General features: G+C 36.6%; 3 protein-coding genes across 3 annotated transcripts; all 3 read left to right on the top strand.

Annotated features, from left to right (window-relative positions):
• Positions 1-1,420: 1,420 nt before the first annotated feature.
• LOC123878554 (gastrula zinc finger protein XlCGF26.1-like) lies at positions 1,421-7,365 on the top strand. Its single transcript, XM_045925829.1, has 3 exons — positions 1,421-1,572; positions 1,920-2,659; positions 6,366-7,365. Exons 1-3 carry the CDS (start codon positions 1,554-1,556, stop codon positions 7,194-7,196), a joined length of 1,590 nt encoding a protein of 529 aa, XP_045781785.1. The 5' UTR covers positions 1,421-1,553; the 3' UTR covers positions 7,197-7,365.
• A 4,628-nt stretch (positions 7,366-11,993) lies between these two features.
• On the top strand, positions 11,994-15,012 carry LOC123878555 (zinc finger protein 568-like). Its single transcript, XM_045925830.1, has one exon. The coding sequence runs from the start codon at positions 12,369-12,371 to the stop codon at positions 13,674-13,676; it is 1,308 nt and encodes a 435-aa protein (XP_045781786.1). The 5' UTR covers positions 11,994-12,368; the 3' UTR covers positions 13,677-15,012.
• A 2,758-nt stretch (positions 15,013-17,770) lies between these two features.
• LOC123878294 (zinc finger protein OZF-like) lies at positions 17,771-19,066 on the top strand. Its single transcript, XM_045925440.1, has one exon. The coding sequence runs from the start codon at positions 17,771-17,773 to the stop codon at positions 19,064-19,066; it is 1,296 nt and encodes a 431-aa protein (XP_045781396.1).
• The last annotated feature ends 1,263 nt before the right edge of the window (positions 19,067-20,329 follow it).

The following is a 20,329-nucleotide window of genomic DNA, read 5'->3' as shown; positions in this document are numbered from 1 at the left end:
AGGAATACATTTTAAAATCCAAGTTTTTACACATGTACAAGATTTGTGCGGCATATTATTTTTAAACAGTGAAATATATAGAATGTCACAATAATACCGCAAATGATGTTTTAGAAAGAGCAACATTCACACAAATTCAAAAGTACGTTTTCTTTATAGGTGTCGACCATCGGTTGATCATCAAAAGTGAAATAACCGAGGATGTCAAGAAGACTATTAAAGTTGAGAAACCAGATAAGTCTGAGGGAAACAAACAGTTTATAGAAAAGACCAAAAAAAATCTACCAGCCACAGACATTGTAACAGCTATAGCTAAAATGCCTAACGTAACAGTTAAAAAGTTAACTGTAAAAAGACCCACTCCAAATCTAAACAAAACTACTATATTAAAATTACCACACAACCATACTTTAGTGAAAGGACTACCTAAGCCTAAGATATACAGGGACAACGATCCAGTAATGGAGAAAAATAAACATTTTACCAATTTTGATGCTGTGTTAGCGCATTCGACTGCAACCCCGATTCGAAGTCACGACGGATTTACCTATACGTGTTGCTTTTGCACTGATCAATATAAAAACCCACTGGATTTAAAAAACCATACCTTGATTACACACAACAACAGCGAGGATAGGCGTGAGTTTATGAGGAAACAAACCTCGGGTAATTATTTACTCAAGCTTGATATAACGCTGTTGAAATGCAACATATGCGATGAAAGCATTGACACTTTGGAAGGATTGTTAGATCACTTACAAAACAATCACAAAAAACTCATCCATACGGATGTGAAGAATCAGATTATACCATTTAAATTTGGCGATGAAGAGATGAAATGCGTAGTTTGCTCTCTTGCCTTCAGCAAATTCAAAGTTCTCTTAAATCACATGCACACGCATTACAGAAATTACGTATGTGAAATTTGTGATTACGGATGCATTAATCGGAGGGCTATGAAGTCCCACGAACACTCCCATAAAACAGGCTCCTTCGAATGCAGCGAATGCAATAAAGTGTTCCAAACTCGTGACAGGATGAGATCGCATATGAAAGCAGTCCACAAATACAAGAACATGCCGAATAAATGTGGGGTTTGTAATGAGAGATTCAGAAGTAATAAATTGAAGGATCAACACTTGGTTACCGTGCATGGGATGTCGCCAGTAATCAGGAAGTGTTCCGCCTGCGACCAAACATTTACAAGTCAAAACTTGCTTCGATTGCATACGAAAAGATTTCACCTCATGGAAAGACGCTTCAAATGTACGGAGTGCGAAATGACCTTCTTTGCCAAGAACCAGTTGCAATACCACATGCTGAAACACACGGGGAGGAAGGATTTCCAATGTGACGTTTGCCTGAAATGGTTCACTAGGAAGTCGGTTCTGAAGGAGCACATGCGCATTCATATGAACGACAGGCGGTTCACGTGTCTGCAGTGCGGTCGGGGGTTCGTGCAGAAGTGCAGTTGGCGCAGTCACATGCGTACTGTACACGGAGAGATAGATGATAAGGCAACGTCTAGGACATAGATTAGAGCAAGATGCAAGATGTCAATGTACTTTCGAGGTACTTAAGAATTAAATTATAAAACACCTCATTAAAAATTAAAATTAATCAACCATTCTGTGCTTCTCGATATTGTCTTCTATTGCAGGGTTCAGCAAAAGGAGTTCATCTACAATTTGTGTGTAGAATATATGACTCTGGTATTGCTGTCCCCTCAATCACTTTATTAAAATACAAATTAAACAGCTCTCCCTGTCTCGATACCCATTCTAGTTTATATGGCTCACTAATTTCACATTTTTTTGCCAGAGGTTTGCTCTAGACAGATTCCAAAACCCGTTAGTAGATTTAAACGTTACAGCAGCGAAGCCTACTCAGAAATAAATTGCTTGAATATTTTTTTATAGGTGTCGGCCATCAGTTGATCATCAAAAGTGAAATAACCGACGATGCCGCGAAGAGTCACAGTAAAGTTGAGAAACTAGTTAAGTGCAAGGAAAACAAACGATGTACCAAAAAGATCAATAGAAATCTCCCAGCTCCAGACACTGTAAAGGCTGTAACTAAAATACCTAACGTAACAGTCAAAAGGCTATCAAAGACTGTAAAAAGGCCCGCAGCAATTCCAAAAAATAAAACCATTGTAATTAAAATATCTGGCAATACTTTAAAAGAACTACCCAAAGCTACCCAAATAGGGGACAAGCCTAGTCTAATAACAGAAAAATCCAAACACTATACCAATTTTGAAGCTGTGTTAGCACATTCGACTGCAACGCCGATTCGAAGCCACGACGGGTTTGCCTATACGTGTTGCTTTTGTACGGAGCAGTACACTGATCCAGCTGAACTGAAACAACACACATTAACAACACATGACAACATTGACGAAAGACGAGATTTCATGAAGAAACAATGCACCTTTGATTATTTACTCAAACTTGATATTACTCTATTGAAATGTAAAGAATGTGACAAAAACATTGACACATTGGAAGGATTATTTGATCATTTGCAAAACGAGCACAAAAAGCTCATCTACACTGATGTGAAGAATCAAATGATTCCATTTAAATTTAACGATGAAGAACTGAAATGTGTCGTTTGTTCTCTCGTCTTCAGCAAATTCAAAGTCCTTTTAGAACACATGCATACGCATTACAAAAATTACGTATGCGACGTTTGCGACTATGGATGTGTTAATCGTAAAGTTATGAAATATCACAAGCTATCCCATAAAACGGGTTCTTTCGAATGTAGCATTTGCAGTAAAGTTTTTGAAACCCGTGAGAGGCTGAGGTCGCATATGAGTGCGGTCCACAAATACAGGAATATGCCCAATAAATGCGGGATCTGTAACGAGAGATTCAAAAGCGGTCCAATGAAGGACAAGCACATGGTTGCTGTGCACGGAATGACGCCAGTAATCCGAAAGTGTTCCGCTTGTGATAAAACATTTACAACCCAGAACTTGCTGAGACTGCATACGAAAAAATTTCACCTGATGGAGAGACGGTTTAAATGCACGGAGTGCGAAATGACCTTCTTTGAAAATGCACGGTTAAAATACCACATGTTGAAACACACGGGGAAGAAGGATTTTCAATGTGAAGTCTGCCTGAAATGGTACACCTCAAAAAAGGTTTTGAAGGAGCACCTGCGCATTCATATGAACGACAGGCGGTATAAATGTCTGCAGTGCGGTCGGGGGTTCGTGCAGAAGTGCAGCTGGCGAAGTCACATGCGTACTGTACATGGAGAGACTGATGATTAGGCAATTAGGCAATTTCTGTGTATCATATTGGGAGAAAAAATCCTGACAATGTACCCACAGGATTCAAGATTTCGTAGCAGAATAAAATGCGAAGAATAATATAAAACGTAAAAATTAAAATATATTAAAAATCTAAGTAGTTATATACTTGTAATAATTGCTTCATAAATGCTTCATAATAAAATCTAAATTATTATCTTCTACTATGAATATGCGTTTCACTTACAATTTACTTTTACGACTAAACCTGTTTTTAACCCCCGACCCAAAAAGAGGGGTGTTATAAGTTTGTCGTGTGTATCTGTGTGTCTGTGTATCTGTGTATCTGTCTGTGGCATCGTAGCGCCTAAACGAATGAACCGATTTTAATTTAGTTTTTTTTGTTTGAAAGGTGGCTTGATCGAGAGTGGCCGTTTAAGAGTTATCAGCTCTTTTCTAGTTTTCTTGTAGAAAAGAAGGTTAGATTACCGTTAGGTTCATAATATTATGTCAATAAACAAATGTCAAGCTGTCAAGATGGACGTTGCCTAAATACATAATTATTTATTTGAAAATGATGTTTTGGAAAACTCAAATACTTTGGATCGTCGGGGGTGTTATAAATTTTTAATTTACACTTGTATTACTAAACTTGAACATAAGTTCCAACCGAAACAGCCATATCGTTTGCTCAAATTATAGTTAGAATCTGAACGATCAAGTATCAATATTTTTATTCAGATTTGTTTTCTAGAACATTCCTTTTGGCAGATTATGGTCTGTCTGCAGACAGTGGTCTTTCGGTCGAAATGAAATCAATCTATCCGTAATCTGTCGATAAGTTACTTAGCGACGTCTTTAATTGACAAAAAATACTATACAATTTTTGACGAATAACAATGTTGCCGAGTAACTATCGACAGATAATAGATTTAGTTATTTCGCCCGTAGGTAAATGTTTCTCTTATCTATACTCGATCCCCAGAACGAAGTTAGTATAGGGTTGTCTCTGTTACAATCCCATACAAATGACAGAGATGAAAAACTCAGTGGGCGTTGACCATTTTGAGGCCAACCAATCACAAACGAAACAATGATTTCGAACGTGTTTTGAAATATGTTTGTGATTGGTTAGTATCTCAAAATGGTTCACGCCCACTGAGATTGTCGTCTCATTTGTATGGGATTGCGTTACAGAGAGAGTCCCATACTAACTTCTTTCCGTGTAGTAGATAGTGTAAATAACAAATCAAGTACTTCATGGTAGTGCTTAAACTGCATACTGTATTGCCTATCTATGCAACATTCAAGTATTTTACCTCTGTAGAGGGTGAAGCCTATATGCCAAAATGTGATGCGAAGAGTGGTGGTGCCGTCCACAAATCTACCCAACTTGGACGCATTAATTCGCATGATCGCGTAGAAGACAGTTATATCAGCATCTGCATATATTACTGATGCATATTGTTGTATTGAACACGCAGGGCACTGTAGGTCTGTTATCTACTTATACATACTTTGCAAACAAGAAAAGTGAGTTGTTTAAATTTATGATCCTTTATCCTAGACATAAATTGCTTGAATTCTAATGTTTATTTGCAAGATATGTTCTAAACGACTTCTTTAAAGATTAACAGGGCTCTCTCCGTCACTCGCTTCATACAATCGTAGTTCCAATTTCATTTGAATATTAAGCAACCAAAGTCCATGAAATTTTGCAGACATATTCTAGAAACTAATATCTGTGTCTGTGGTGTTTTAGATTTTTCTAAAAGTATGTAGTTTTAAAATTACAGGGGCTCAAAGATTTGTATGTTAAATTTTTAAGACCGCGTAACTTTGAAACCGAATATTTTAACAGAAATCTGGAAAACCACAGACAGAGATATTAGTTTCTAGAATATGTCTGCAAAGTTTCATGGACTTTGGTTGCTTAATATTCAAATGAAATTGGAACTACGTTTGTATGAAGCGAGTGACGGAGAGAACCCTCTTAACGCGTCTCCCTACTAACCTAGCAATTGCTAGACACTAATATTGTGACCTGTGGTACAAAAATTGTAAAAAAACATTGTGAATAATATTGGAATACATAATAGATGAATGAATATTAAAATAATATTAGACGGGTCAATATACCATGAGACATAGAATTAATTCCATCTGGATAAGTACGAGTAATTAAGCCTCTTGTGATTATCCGATTTTGGTACACTTTTCTATCGATAAATAACACCAAGAACCGTTCGCAGACTTTTTTTTTTGATCTTGTCCTAGATCAGTGACATTTTTTGACTAAATTGACCCCTCTATATTATTTTTATAATGTACATATTTGTTAAAGCGGCTAAACAATCTGGAAAAATCAATATCGCAAATAATTTTTAAGAAAGAGCAACATTTATATAAATTCAAAAGTACATTTTCTTTTATAGGTACGTACGTACGTCAACAATTGCTCATCAAAAGTGAGATAACCGAAGATGTCAAGAGGAATATTAAAACTGAGAAAATTGATGAGTTTCAGGAGGACGAACAGTATTACGAAAACAATGATAACACTCTCGTGGTAGAAATTTTTCCAGATCCAGTCCCAAGATATAAAACCGAACAAAGAACACCTACCGATACTTCATTGACTGGACTCGCTAAAAAGAAGCCTAGACCAGTAACCGAGAAAAAGAAACACTATAATAATTTTGAAGTTATTCTGGCAAATTCGACTGCAACGCCAATTCGAAGTCATGACGGGATCAACTATAAGTGCTGTTTTTGTATGAACCAGTATAATAACCCCGCGAAATTAAAAGCACACACATTAGTGGCGCATGACAACAGTGATGAAAGACGACAATTCATGAAGAAACAATGCACCTTCGAATATATACTCAAACTTGATATTACGCAGCTGAAATGCAAAGTATGTGACGAAGACATCCATACGATAGATGGATTGTTAGACCATTTGCAAGACGCGCACCAAAAACTCATCTATATGGATATGAAGACTCAGATAATTCCATTTAAATTTGACGATGAAGAATTGAAATGTGCGGTATGTTCTCTCGCGTTCAGCAAATTCAAGGTGCTTTTGGAGCACATGCACACGCATTTCAGGAATTACGTATGCGAAGTTTGCGATTACGGATGTATCAGTCGCAGCAGGATGTACCACCATAAAGAATCACATGATGTGGGGTCCTTCGGATGTACCAAGTGCGATAAAGTATTCGAAACTCGGCCGAGTTTGAGAAAGCACATGAATATGATCCATATATTTATGAACATGCCGTATAAATGCGCGATCTGTAATATGAGATTCAAGCACGGCACGGTTAAAGACACGCACATGGCTACCGTGCATGATATCAAACCAGTGCTACAACAGTGCAAAGCTTGTGACAAAACGTTTACCACCCGAAAGTGGTTACACTTGCACATTAAGAGATACCATTTAATGGAGAAACCTTTCCCATGTACCGACTGCGGTATGAATTTCGCCACCCGATCGGACCTAAAGAAACACGTGTTAATAAAACACACTGGCAAACGGGACTTCCAATGTGACGTTTGCGTGAAACGGTTCACCTCGGGTAAAATTTTGAAGGACCACATGAAACGCGTTCATATGAAACAACTTGTTCCTTGTATAGAGTGCGATACGAGTTGCACTTCCGAAGCTCAGCTGAACAAGCACATGCTACTGAAACACTCTGGCAGAAAGGTCTTTCAATGTGAAATTTGCACGAAATGGTTTACGTCGAAAAAAATTGTGAAGCAGCATGTGAAACGCATCCATATGAGGCATAGGCGGTATACGTGCGTGCGGTGTGGTAGAGATTTCGTACAGAGGCGCAGTTTCCACAATCATCTGCGTACCATTCACGGAGAGATCGGAGAGATAGATGACGAGACAATGTCTACGACGTAAACTGAAAAGGATGCTTTTAGTTACTCTCAGATATCATAAAGTAGTTAATTAATTATTATTTTAGGGTTCCGTACCTCAAAAGGAAAAACGGAACCCTTATAGAATCACTTTGTTGTCTGCCTGTCTGTCCGTCCGTCGTGTCTGTCAAGAAAACCTATAGGGTAGTTCCCGTTGACCTAGAATCATGAAATTTGGCAGGTAGTTAGGTCTTATAGCAAAAGTACAGGAATAAATCCGAAAACCGTGAATTTGTGGTTACTCGCAGAAAAAAATTAAAATGTGTTTAAATTTTCAAAGTAAGATAACTATACCAAGTGGGGTATCATATGAAAGAGCTTTACCTGTACATTTTAAAACAGATTTTTTAACCGACTTCCAAAAAAGGAGGAGGTTCTCAATTCGTCGGGATCTTTTTTTTTTTTTTTTTTTTTTTTTTTTTTTTTTTTTTTTTATTTTTATGTATGTTCCCCGATTACTCAAAGACCCCTGGACCGATTTGGAAAATTTTTTTTTTGTTTGAAAGGGTATACTGTGCAGGTGGTCCCATATAAATTTGGTGAAGATCTGATGAATATCTTCGGAGATGGAGAACAGAACTCCTCAATGGATAAGAGCAAATTGCTCGCGATCACTGTAATAGCTTAGTAAACAGTAGGGTTTTAACTGGGCATAGCATATTATAGTACAGTGGGGCCACTAAAAATTGTAAAATAAAAAATTTTCAAAAGAAAAATAAAACCGACTTAAAAACCAAAAACACTAAAAAGTAGAAAATAATTTTTGTTTAGCTACACATGTAATGTACCTAGGAATGAAGTCGGGCGAGCTTCACTCTTGGATTTCTAATTTTGTTTTAATATGCTCGCTCGACTTCATACCTAGGTACATTACATGTGTAGCTAAACAAAAATTATTTTCTACTTTTTAGTGTTTTTGGTTTTTGAAGTCGGTTTTATTTTTCTTTTGAAAATTTTTTATATTTATTTTTATGCATAATAGTTTTTGATTTATCGTGCCAAATCTCGGAAAAATGGCCGAGAACGGAACCCTCGGTGCGCGAGTCTGACTCGCACTTGGCCGGTTTTTTTAAATGAAAATATTACAACAAAATTTAAAGCTAGTCTTATCTAATTACTGTACAAATCATGCCCGCGTGGAAAGGTGCCAAGAATACTGGCTGCATTTTCACGCTGGACAGTAGTTAATTAACAGAAAACATTAAAAAGTGTCGTTGCTCCTTCAACCGTATTCTGCTTCTTAGGGCGCCTTCTTTGCTGCAAAGTGCCGCGCGACTGCAGCGCTACAGCCGCGCTACTTTGTGAATCCATATAATTTCGACTGATGAACAGACGCGCGTCGAATCCGCAGCGCGGGTCTAGCGCTGCAGTCGCGCGTTTTTATTTACAGTGGACCCCCGGTAATCCGGCCCCTGTCTAATCCGGCACCCCCCATAATCCGACATGTCTATTATTGAATATTTTTGTCAATCTTCTTATTTTAATATCTACATTTGTTTGTACATAATTATTTCCTAATGTAAAGTTATTATTTTTGTAAGTTCTATAGCATTGATGACGTCAATATTGTTTAATTTACTAAATTTGACATAACATAATGAAGTATGATTTGTGCTTCAGAGTAAATATAAACATATAACATAAAGAATCTTATCATTGGATCTGTAATTTGTCGGATTACAAGGTACTCTTTTGTAAACATTTCCGGACTATAGGGGGTCTTAGGCAGTACTCTATAATCCGACAAATTCGATAGTCCGACACGGCCCTGCAAAATGTTTCTCGGATTACCGGGGGTACACTGTATATGAATTTACAAAGCAGCGTGGCTGCAGTGCTGCCGCTGACCGGCACTTTGCGGCCAATATGAAGGCCTTAATGATAGTGTGACTGTATAGTTCATACTTATGTAGATATTCAGGGTGTTTGATAATTAGTATATAAAGACGACACATAACCATGCTACTTTGATCTGATAAATACAATGCTGAAGTAAAATGACGAAATAAAATTATAAAAATTTCCATGCAAAATTTTAATCTTTTTTAATGTCCAAGTTTTCATGGCCCTAACGTGCCCTAAATCACTGAGATCGTTGGCCTTGGCCTATCTAAAGATGGCCAACGATTTCAGTGAGTTAGGGCACGTTAGGGTCATGAAAACTTTCACATAATTTTTTTTTAAAATTTTGTTTGGAAATTTTTATAATTTTATTTCGTCATTATACTTCAGTATTGTATTTTTCAGATCAAAGTAGCATGGGTACGTGTCGTCTTTATATACTAATTATCAAACACCCTGTATACGATATCTGTATAATAATTTTCTGGTGTTTGAAATATAATTAATCTAAATAACTGTTAAACATATAGCAATTAAGTTACTAAGCTCTAATTCTGTGTACTAGTTTCTAGTTATAGTGGTTGGCGTTCCATCCGTAATAATATATCGTTTAAAATTGTAGTTTCTCGTAGACTATCTTTGTTGACTTCTGTGGTTGACATCATACGAAACCGCTATTCTGATATTTTCTGATGAGCCTAAGGAGGCGTCCTGCATATAATAATTTGAAATATCTTAACTTACTTAAAAACAAGAGTAAAACGATATTTTCTTAGCTGACAAACTCAAATTAAAACCTCATCATCTGTGCTCTCCAGTAGGGCTTGGCGATCTTAAATAAAAAAAAGGTTCTTGATTAGCTCACGAAATGTGTTTCACATAATTCTACTCGTTTTCATTAACCTGATGCGATATTAGTGTTTCACTCAAACAGCGATAAGATTTGAAATACATTATACACTAGCTGACGCCTGCGACTTCGTCCGCGTGGATTTAGGTTTTTCGAAATCCCGTGGGAACTCTTTGGTTTTCCGGGATAAAAAGTAGCCTATGTGCTAATCCAGGATATTATCTATCTCCATTCCGAATTTCAGCCAAATCCGTCCAGTAGTTTTTGCGTGAAGGAGTAACAAACATACACACACACACACACACAAACAAACTTTCGCCTTTATAATATTAGTGTGATAGTGTGATACTGTTTATAAAATGGAAAAGATTTTAATATTGGCATTAAAATGCTAATCGATATTGACGAAAGTAATTATATCGTTTTGTTTTGTAGGTAATCATCAGTTGATCACCAAAAGTGACAGGCAGGATGTCCAGGAGAGTCATGACAAAAACAGTACAGTTATTCCTAAAGAGAATGAGGTTTATATACTTAATAAAGAAACTTTAATGACACGGATTCCTGAAATAATAAAAGAACCTTCAATACCACATGTAACCGCTATACAGAATAAGCCTAAAGTGATAAAAGGTGCCGTTGAAATAGTTAAAAGTCCAGCTCAGGTTAAAGTACCTAAAAAGGCTTTATTGAAGAAAGTAGATAAAAAGATAAAGGAAAGGCCCGTTAAAATTTCCGAAAAACAAAAGCATGTTACTAATTTTGAAGTGATCTTAGGATTCTCAACTGCAACACCAATTCGAAGCCACGACGGGTTCGCCTATACATGTTGTTTTTGTACGGCGTTATTTAAAACCCCAGCGGAACTAAAAACTCATACATTAATTACACACGATAACAGCTTTGATAGACGTGATTTTATGGAGAAAAAGACATCCAGTCGCTATCTACTCAAACTTGATATCACTCTGTTGAAATGTAGAGTATGCGACAAAAGCATTAGCAAGCTAGAAGAATTGTTCGAGCATTTGCAGAACGAACACAAAAAAATTATCCATACAGATGTAAAGAACTTGATTATTCCGTTTAGATTTGAAAGCGAAGACCTTCGATGCACCGTTTGCCATCTCGTCTTTAACAAATTCAAAATCCTTCTAGAACACATGAAAACTCATTACAGAAATTACGTATGTGAGGTTTGTAACTACGGATGTGTCAATCAGAAAACCATGGCCCACCATAAACAATCCCACAAAACTGGCTCCTTTGAATGTGGCGAGTGTGACAAAGTGTTTGAAACTCATCTGAGAAGGAGGATGCATATGAATACAGTCCACAAATTTAAGAACATGCCGGCCAAATGCACTATTTGTAATGAAAGGTTCCATAGTGGACCAATGAAGGACCAACATATGGTTACAGTACATGGAATGCCTCCGATAATTCGCAAATGTACAGCCTGCGATAAAACCTTTACAAATCAAAACGCGTTGCGGATCCACACTAAGAGATATCACTTAGTGGAAAGGCGGTATCCGTGCAAGGAGTGTGAAATGAGATTCTACACTGGTGCGGAGTTGAAATACCACATGGTGAAGCATACGGGAAAAAAAGAGTTCAAATGTGACGTTTGCATGAAATGCTTCAGTCGAAAGTGGATTTTGGGCAAGCATATGCACACTCATTCGAATAGTAGGCGGTTTGCATGTTTGGAGTGTAAACAAAGTTTCACCCAGAAGTGCAAATTGCATCGGCACATTCGTTCTGTGCATGAAGAAATAGATTACTAGACAATGGACAAAAATCTTTTGAAACATAATGTATTTTTTTAATGTATTTAAGTGTCATAACATTAAGCTCTTATTCACTAGATAGCTCTCTTTAAACTCGTTTTTTAACTCCCGACCCAAAAAGAGGGGTGTTATAAGTTTGACGTGTGTATCTGTGTATCTGTCTGGTGGCATCGTAGCGCCTAAGCGAATGAACCGATTTTAATTTAGTTTTTTTTTTGTTTGAAAGGTTGCTTGATCGAGAGTGTTCTTAGCTATAATCCAAGAAAATCGGTTCAGCCGTTTGAAAGTTATCAGCTCTTTTCTAGTTAATGTAACCTTCACTTGTCGGGGGTGTTATAAATTTTTAATTTACACTTGTTAAATAATAAACTTCCAAATGGTCATAAAAATCTGCCACTAGTAAAAATATAATGTAAATGAATAGGTACTTTGGCGATAGAATTTTTATATATTGGCACAATTTTTATTTGATTAATTATATTTGATTAGATTCAATAATGTGATGACATTATTTTCTTCATCATAATTTATTGCACAGGAAACTTTAATTGTTTAATGAAAGTTATAATATACTTTCTTAAACCTGTTTCAACCCATAACACAACGTACTGTGGACATGAAAAAGATCTTATAGTATGGCGTACGTCTTTTCAAATTGAAATATCTTTTGATGAAGCCAAAAAAGTCAACGAAAGTAATTATACCATTTTGTTTTGTAGGTAAGCATCAGTTAACCGTCAAAACTGAAATTACCGAAGATACCAAGAAAAGTAACTTTAGAAATGAAGTCAAGAAGACAGTTAATAAGCCTACAAAAACAGAAACTGTTAAAGTTAAAAAGCCTACCATTAACATTACTATGGATAAAGGGTTATTTAAAACGATTAAAAATCCACGCTCTACTCCAATTTTTGAAAAAGATAAACACTGTAACAACTTTGAAGTTGTATTGGCACACTCTACAGCAACGCCTATCCGAAATCATAACGGGTTTGCCTATACGTGTATATATTGTACAGAACACTTTAAACATCCCGCTGATTTAAAAACTCACACATTAATGAAACATGATAACAGAGACGATAGACGTAAGTTCATGAAGACACAAACCTCAGGTGGTTATTTACTAAAGCTAGATATTACTATGTTGAAATGTACCATATGTGACACAAACATTGACACGTTAGAAGGACTATTTGACCATTTGCAAAACGAGCACAAAAAGCTCATCTATACGGATATAAAGAATCAGATCGTTCCTTTCAAATTTGATGGGGAAGAACTGAAGTGTGCAATTTGTCCACGAGTCTTCACCACTTACAAAGTTTTGTTAGGTCACATGCGTAGCCATTACAGGAATTATGTGTGTGAGGTTTGTGACTACGGATGTTTCAATCGGAAGTTAATGTTGACTCATAAGAAATCACACAAAACAGGCTCTTTCGAATGCAACACGTGCAGTAAAGTTTTTGAAACTCTCCAGAAGATGAGGCAGCATTCGTATACAATCCATAAATTTAAAAGCATGCCGGCCAAATGTACTGTATGTAACGAAAGATTCAAAAGCTTCCCAATAAAGGATCAGCATATGATTAGCGTGCATGGAATGAAACCAGTGGTTCGGAAATGTCTAGCCTGTGACAAAGTGTTTCCAACCCAATTCGCTTTACGGATACACACAAAGAAAGATCATTTAATGGAAAGGGACTACAAGTGTGAAGAGTGCGAAATGAAGTTCTTTTCCAAGGAACAGTTGAAATTCCACATGTTGAAACACACGGGGCAGAAGGATTTCCAGTGTGATGTTTGCTTGAAATGGTTCACTAGGAAGTATGTTTTGAGTGAGCATATGCGCATTCATATGAACGACAGGCGGTATAAATGTCTGCAGTGCGGTCGGGGGTTCGTGCAGAAGTGCAGCTGGAGAGGTCACATGCGTTCTGTGCATGGAGAGACTGATAATAGCGTGTTGTATTAAAAGCTATGATGGTTTATACTAGATGATGGATTGATTCGGCCGCGTGGATTTAGGTTTTCTAAATATCCCGTGGAAACTCTTTGATTTTCCGGGATAAAAAGTAGCTTATGCTAATCCAGGATATTATCTAACTCTTATCCAAATTTCAACTAAATTCGTTTAGTAGTTTTTGCGTAAAGGGATAACAAACATACACACAAACTTTCGCCTTTATAATATTAGTGTGAAGTGTGATATATTTGTAAAAACCCGGTCCAGTGCGAGTCGACACGCACTCTAAGAGTTTTGTCACATCGTACAAAAAATCTCAAACCAGTATGATTAAAATTTGCAAGTTAATGACAGACAGCGCCATCTTGATTTAGTTAAACTAATTTTATTTGGTCGAGGGGAACCACAAATTAACGGCTTCGGATTTTTCCTTTAATTGTGCTAAAATACTTTGTATGATTCTAGGTCAATGGACCCTATAGGTTTTGATGCTCATGAATTGACAGACATTACAGACAGAGTGACAAACAGATAGACATACAAGGAACCAAAAGCTTAATTACACAGACAACGAAGTGATCCTGTAAGGGTTCCTTTATCCTTTTGAGGTACCTACGGAACCCTAAAAAATGACCTTTTAAAACATCGTGCGTAAAATGTTTATATAAAGATAGAGAACATAAAAACCACAGAAACAAAGTAATTAATTTTTAACTTTATTAATATAACTATAGCAATTACATCATTATTTTCTTACATCTAATCTTATATACTACATTGCGATCTATGGAGCCTACTTTGACTTTGACTTAAGACTCAGACTTAAGTTTCTATTGAAACGAGACAGATTTATGCCAGTGATATAACACTGTCTCGTTTTAATAGTGCAATCTGTAAAGCAAAAGTTCGCTTTACAGATCTCAAGTCTTAACTTAATTCTATTGTCCTCTAAAATATTTAAAACTAAACTGCAGACAGGTCTATATCTAGTGCTATCCTTTTCCGCAGGTTGCGTTATGCAAGGGATAGCAATACACTTAGACTGCCATTTTAGTTAAGTTATTATGTACAACAGAATTAGTCACAATCAGAGCTGAATCTTGTGATATCCTTTTCTGCAGGGAACATTATGAAAGGGACAGAAATACATTTAGACCTGTTATTTCTGTTTAAAGATTGTCTATTACAGAATAAGCCACAGTGAAGTTTTTAGGGTTACTTGTATACCGATCTTTTTTTTTCTTCTTCTCTTGTCTGGCTTTACAAAGATTAGCCATTGTCAAGTTTGTAGTTATTTACAAGTTAGGGAAACTATATAAGTATGGACTTCATCTGTGCCGGCGCTCGCCGACACACCCGCAGCGCCCCTTTAGAGCGCTTCCCAGTCAGTTCCACCACCTAAAACACCAGTAAAACACAAAACCCGGCCACTTCTAACAAAAAAACACACTCCAAAAAGGGCAGAGCACGCGCGCCAGCTAACGCCAACACAGACGAAGTCCATACTGATCATCTTTATGGATCTGTAATATTTCCAAAAAAAAAAAAAAAATTAAAGATTTTAACGTTTAAAATAAGTAAGTAGTAGAAAACCCGGCAGTAAAATATTGCATATCGAACCTTAGAAAGAGATAGAGGTTTAATAGTGTTGTCTCTGTCGTTGTCGTTGAGACTTCACATAGTTATGAGTGACAGAGACGACGCTCTATGACGCAGAGATCTCTTTCAAAAGTTCGAGCTGCAAATACTTACATATATGTCATATACCGTATTGCATTGTAATGTCTATTTGTATATGATTAGTGCTTAATTATCTAATACTTAGGTTACCTAGTAGTATTTAGTCATGTAACTTATATCATATGTATCATTTCTTCCTAATAAATAATTATTAACAGACACTAATTGTTTCAATTATATTTTTTTTTAGATATTTAAAAAAATTAAAATATAATTAGGTACAATAGGTAACAGAACTTTTTAAAACTAGAGAACATTATCATACTTTCTCTAAGGCTGAGATTTATGGAGCGCACTTTGACTTTGCTCAGACTTAAGAGGGGTCTCTCCGTCACTCGCTCCATACAAACGTAGTTCCAATTTCATTTGAATATTCAGCAACCAAAGTCCATGAAATTTTTTTTGCAGACATATTCTAGAAACTAATATCTATGCCTGTGGTTTTCCAGATTTCTGTTAAAATATTCGGTTTCACAGTTACGCGGTCTTAAAAATTCACATACAAATCTTTGAGCCCCTGTAATTTTAAAACTACATATTTTTAGAAAAATCTGAACACCACAGGCACAGATATTAGTTTATAGACTATGTCTGCAAGATTTCATGGACTTTGGTTGCTTAATATTCAAATGTTGGAACTACGATTGTATGGAGTAAGTGACGGAGAGAGCCCTGTTAAGACACTGTTAAAACGAGACAGCGCTATATCACTAACATAAATCTGTCTCACCAAAGCTTAAGTCTAAGTAAATTCAAAGTGCGCTCCATATATTTCAACCTCAGCCTTAGAAACAAAAGCAGTAGAGAATGGAGATACTATTGTAGGTTGCTGCCGTTGAGTGAGCCGTTGAGACTTGTCGACGCGTCTAGTTGCATAACAGGCAGTTAAAGTTACGTTAACATGTACCTACCGTTAAACTTCGACCACCAATACGATGCAAAGGGTTGCACCTCTATGATTAAAGTCAAAGAATTTAGCAAAAATCAACAAATCATAAACCCGATTAGTTTTTATTGGCGGTCAAAGTTAAATTGTATCGCTAGCCATATACGATCAAGTTCACCATCAAGTTTGCAGTGGACTAAGGCTGAGATCTACAGAGCGCGCTTTGACATTGCTCAGACTTAAGACTCTATTAAAACGAGACAGCTCTATATCATTAAGAGGGCTCTCTCCGTCACTCGTTTCATACAATCGTAGTTCCAATTTCATTTGAATATTAAACAACCAAAGTCCATGAAATTTTTCAGACATATTCTAGAAACTAATATCTATGTCTGTGGTTTTCCAGATTTCTGTTAAAATATTCGGTTTCAAAGTTACACGGTCTTAAAAATTTTCATACAAATCTTTGAGCCCCTGTAATTTTAAAACTACATATTTTTAGAAAAATCTAAAACACCACAGACACAGATATTAGTTTCTAGAATATGTCTGCAAAATTTCATGGACTTTGGTTGCTTAATATTCAAATGAAATTGGAACTACGATTGTATGAAACGAGTGACGAAGAGAGCCCTGTTAACATGAATCGGTCTCGTTTTAACCGAAGCTTAAGTCTAAGCAAAGTCAAAGTACGGTCTATAGATCTCAGTCTAAGACGCAAAAGTAATGGAGAATGGAGTTACTACTGTAGGTTGCTGCCGTTGAGTGAGCCGTTGAGACTTGTCGACGCGTTCAGTTGCATAATAGGCATTTCAAGTTACGATTCTCACAATAAATTACTTATTTTCTTTGTCGAAAATCTTACAATAATTATTATTGTATGACGATTTAACAAAGCACAACAGTGATTAAAACCGTTAAACCCCAAGTTTTTTATAACTTGTGAATTATTATGAGTTTATTTTCTGGTATCTTTACCCTTAACTTACCTACTTAATTGGAGCCCCTTAATACCTAGGATGAATAGACACACTATACCGAATTTATTACTAGCTCTATTTTAAATCCTCGAGCTGGAATGACATAAAATAAACCACGCGAATCGGTTCGTAAAGTGAATGAAAAAATTTTAAAGTTAAAAGTGAATACTGTAGTGTTGTAGCTGTGATAGCCTAGTGGTTAGAACGTCCGCCTCCTAATCGGAGGTCGGGGGTTCGATCCCGGGCACGCACTACTAACTTTTCAGTTATGTGCGTTTTAAGCAATTAAAATATATCACTTGCTTTAACGGTGAAGGAAAACATCGTGAGGAAACCTGCATGCCTAAGAGTTCTCCATGTTCTCAAACGTGTGTGAAGTCTGCCAATCCGCATTGGGCCAGCGTGGCAGACTATGGCCTAAACCCTGACTGAGAGGAGACCCGTACTCAGTAGTGGACCGGAAATGGGTTGATCATGATGACTCGACTGTAGTGTTGATGGCACTTGGTGAAAGTAATTTGACGTTTTGTTTTGTAGGTAAGCGTCGGTTGATCGTCAAAAGTGAAACAACCGACGATGCCACGAAGAGTAATGTTAACGAAGAAGTCAAGAAGATAGTTGTATCTAAAAAAGCCAAAGCAGTTAAAGTTAAAACACCTACCATTAACATTGTTATGGACAGAGGGAAATTCAAAACGATAAAAAGTCCTCGCGCCATTCCTATGTCCGAGAAAGACAAACATGCCAATAATTTCGAAGTTGTGTTAGGAAATTCGACCGCAACGCCGATTCTAAGCCGCGATGGGTTTACCTATACATGTTGTTTTTGTACGGAACACTATGTTAATCCAGCGGAACTGAAAACTCATACGTTATTGAAACATAACAGTAGCAACGATAGACGTGAATTCATGAAGAAACAGAGCTCGAGCGGTTACGTTCTCAAGCTTGATATAACTCTGTTGAAATGTAAATTATGTGATGTAGGCATAGACACAGTAGAGGGCTTACTGGATCACTTGCAAAACGAACACAAAAAGTTAATCCATAGGGATGTAAAGAACCAGATCATTCCGTTCAAATTTGACGGTGAAGATCTTCAGTGCGCAATTTGCCATCTAGTCTTCAACAAATACAAAATACTAGTGGAACACATGAAAACCCATTACAGAAATTACGTATGTGAAGTTTGTGATTATGGAAGCATTAATCGGAGGGCGATGATAAACCATAAACAATCCCATAAAACAGGTTCTTTCGAATGTAACAAGTGCGACAAAGTTTTCCAAACAGATCAGAAGAGGAGACAACACTTTTATACAGTACACAAATTTATGAGTATGCCGAACAAATGTGGGATTTGTAACGAGCGGTTTAAAAGCAGTCCCTTGAAGGACCAGCATATGGTTAGCGTTCATGGAATGTCGCCAATCATCCGGAAGTGTTTATCCTGTGATAAAACTTTCACGACGCAATTCGCGTTAAGGATACACACGAAGAAATATCACTTGATGGAAAGGAATTTCCCATGCACGGAGTGTGAAATGAAGTTCTTTTCCAAAGATCAGTTGAAATTCCACATGTTGAAACACACGGGGCAGAAGGATTTCCAGTGTGATGTTTGCTTGAAGTGGTACACGAAGAAGTGGATTTTGAAGGAGCATATGCGCATTCATATGAACGACAGGCGGTATAAATGTCTGCAGTGCGGTCGGGGGTTCGTGCAGAAGTGCAGTTGGCACAGTCACATGCGTACTGTACATGGAGAGATAGATGATAAAGCATTGGCGTAGATTAAGGAAACCTTAGATATCAATTTGTTTTAGAAGTTTTATAAATAGGTTTTATGTAACACACATAATTTTAAGTTATTCGAACAAATAGGCTACACTTAAGGCCGATTCACACCAATTGCGTATACAGCACTTACACGCGACACGTGTGTAGTAGTGGTGTCAAAAAATAATTTATCTATAATACATATTCAATATAAAAAAATATTCAGGATATTAGATATTCCTTAAACCCCATATTTAATATAAAATTTTTAAAGCAATACATTTTCTATTAGTAATTGCTTTTAAATTTGACGAGGCGTTTGCCAAAGATAGACCTACGATCTACGTCACACGATATCAGTAGCGAATATCATACGCGATAAAATATTATATTCTATCGCTACGCGTTGGTTTTTAATTCGTTTGGAATATCGCCCCTCGGTAGTTTCATTTATCAAATAGATTCTTTCGATTTTGCTATTCAATCAGGACAGTAGTTTTATTTATTTGTGAACTTGGTTGTGGGTGAATACTGAATGTAAATAATATCATATTTCGATATTCGGAGTTGATATTATCACAGATTAGGTTAGTTACTTGATTTTGTAGATTTGTGACGCGCATATTTGTTATTATAGGTTAGGTACGTAAATTGTATTGGTCTTTTTGGAAATGTGTGTGTTTGTGTGGTCTCATGATGGAACCGGGTGGGCATAGTGGATTATATCCAGGGTCTCATGATGGAACTGGGAGGTAGCCATAGGAACCGAGTGTCTGTTATAGCTCCGGCGTGCTTGGAGCTTGGGTTGTTCGATTTTTGTATTAGTTTTAGCCGTGATGAAGGCTAAAATAAAAACTCGTTATTAAAACGATTTTTAAATAGGTAACTGGGTAAACTTATCTACTTTTTGTACCTTCTTGACATTTCTTTATCATTCCAATTGTTTTTAATTTTGCATAAATACGTAGGTAGGTATAGGTGCCTAGGTATTTAGAGTAAAATTATTACCATATACTATACGTCTTTCGGGATTTCTTTATTGTCATGCTTTTTAGGGTTCCGTATCTGAACCTGAAGGGTGCTAACAAGGAATACAGAATCTATTATTTATTTTTGTGAAGCTTGTAGGTACTTATTGAAGTAAAGGTTTACAAGTGCCTTTGAAATTTGTTGGTACTAGTATATCGTGTTAGGTACTATTTTTATTACTTGAGTGTTATTGAAATGGAGACCCGTGCTCAGTAGTGCGCCGGCGATAAGTTCTCACTTCTTTTTGA

Source organism: Maniola jurtina, chromosome 26 (genome assembly GCF_905333055.1).
Source record: "Maniola jurtina chromosome 26, ilManJurt1.1, whole genome shotgun sequence".
Classification (NCBI taxonomy): Eukaryota; Metazoa; Arthropoda; class Insecta; order Lepidoptera; family Nymphalidae; genus Maniola; species Maniola jurtina.
This window is presented reverse-complemented; position numbering and strand designations above follow the sequence as displayed.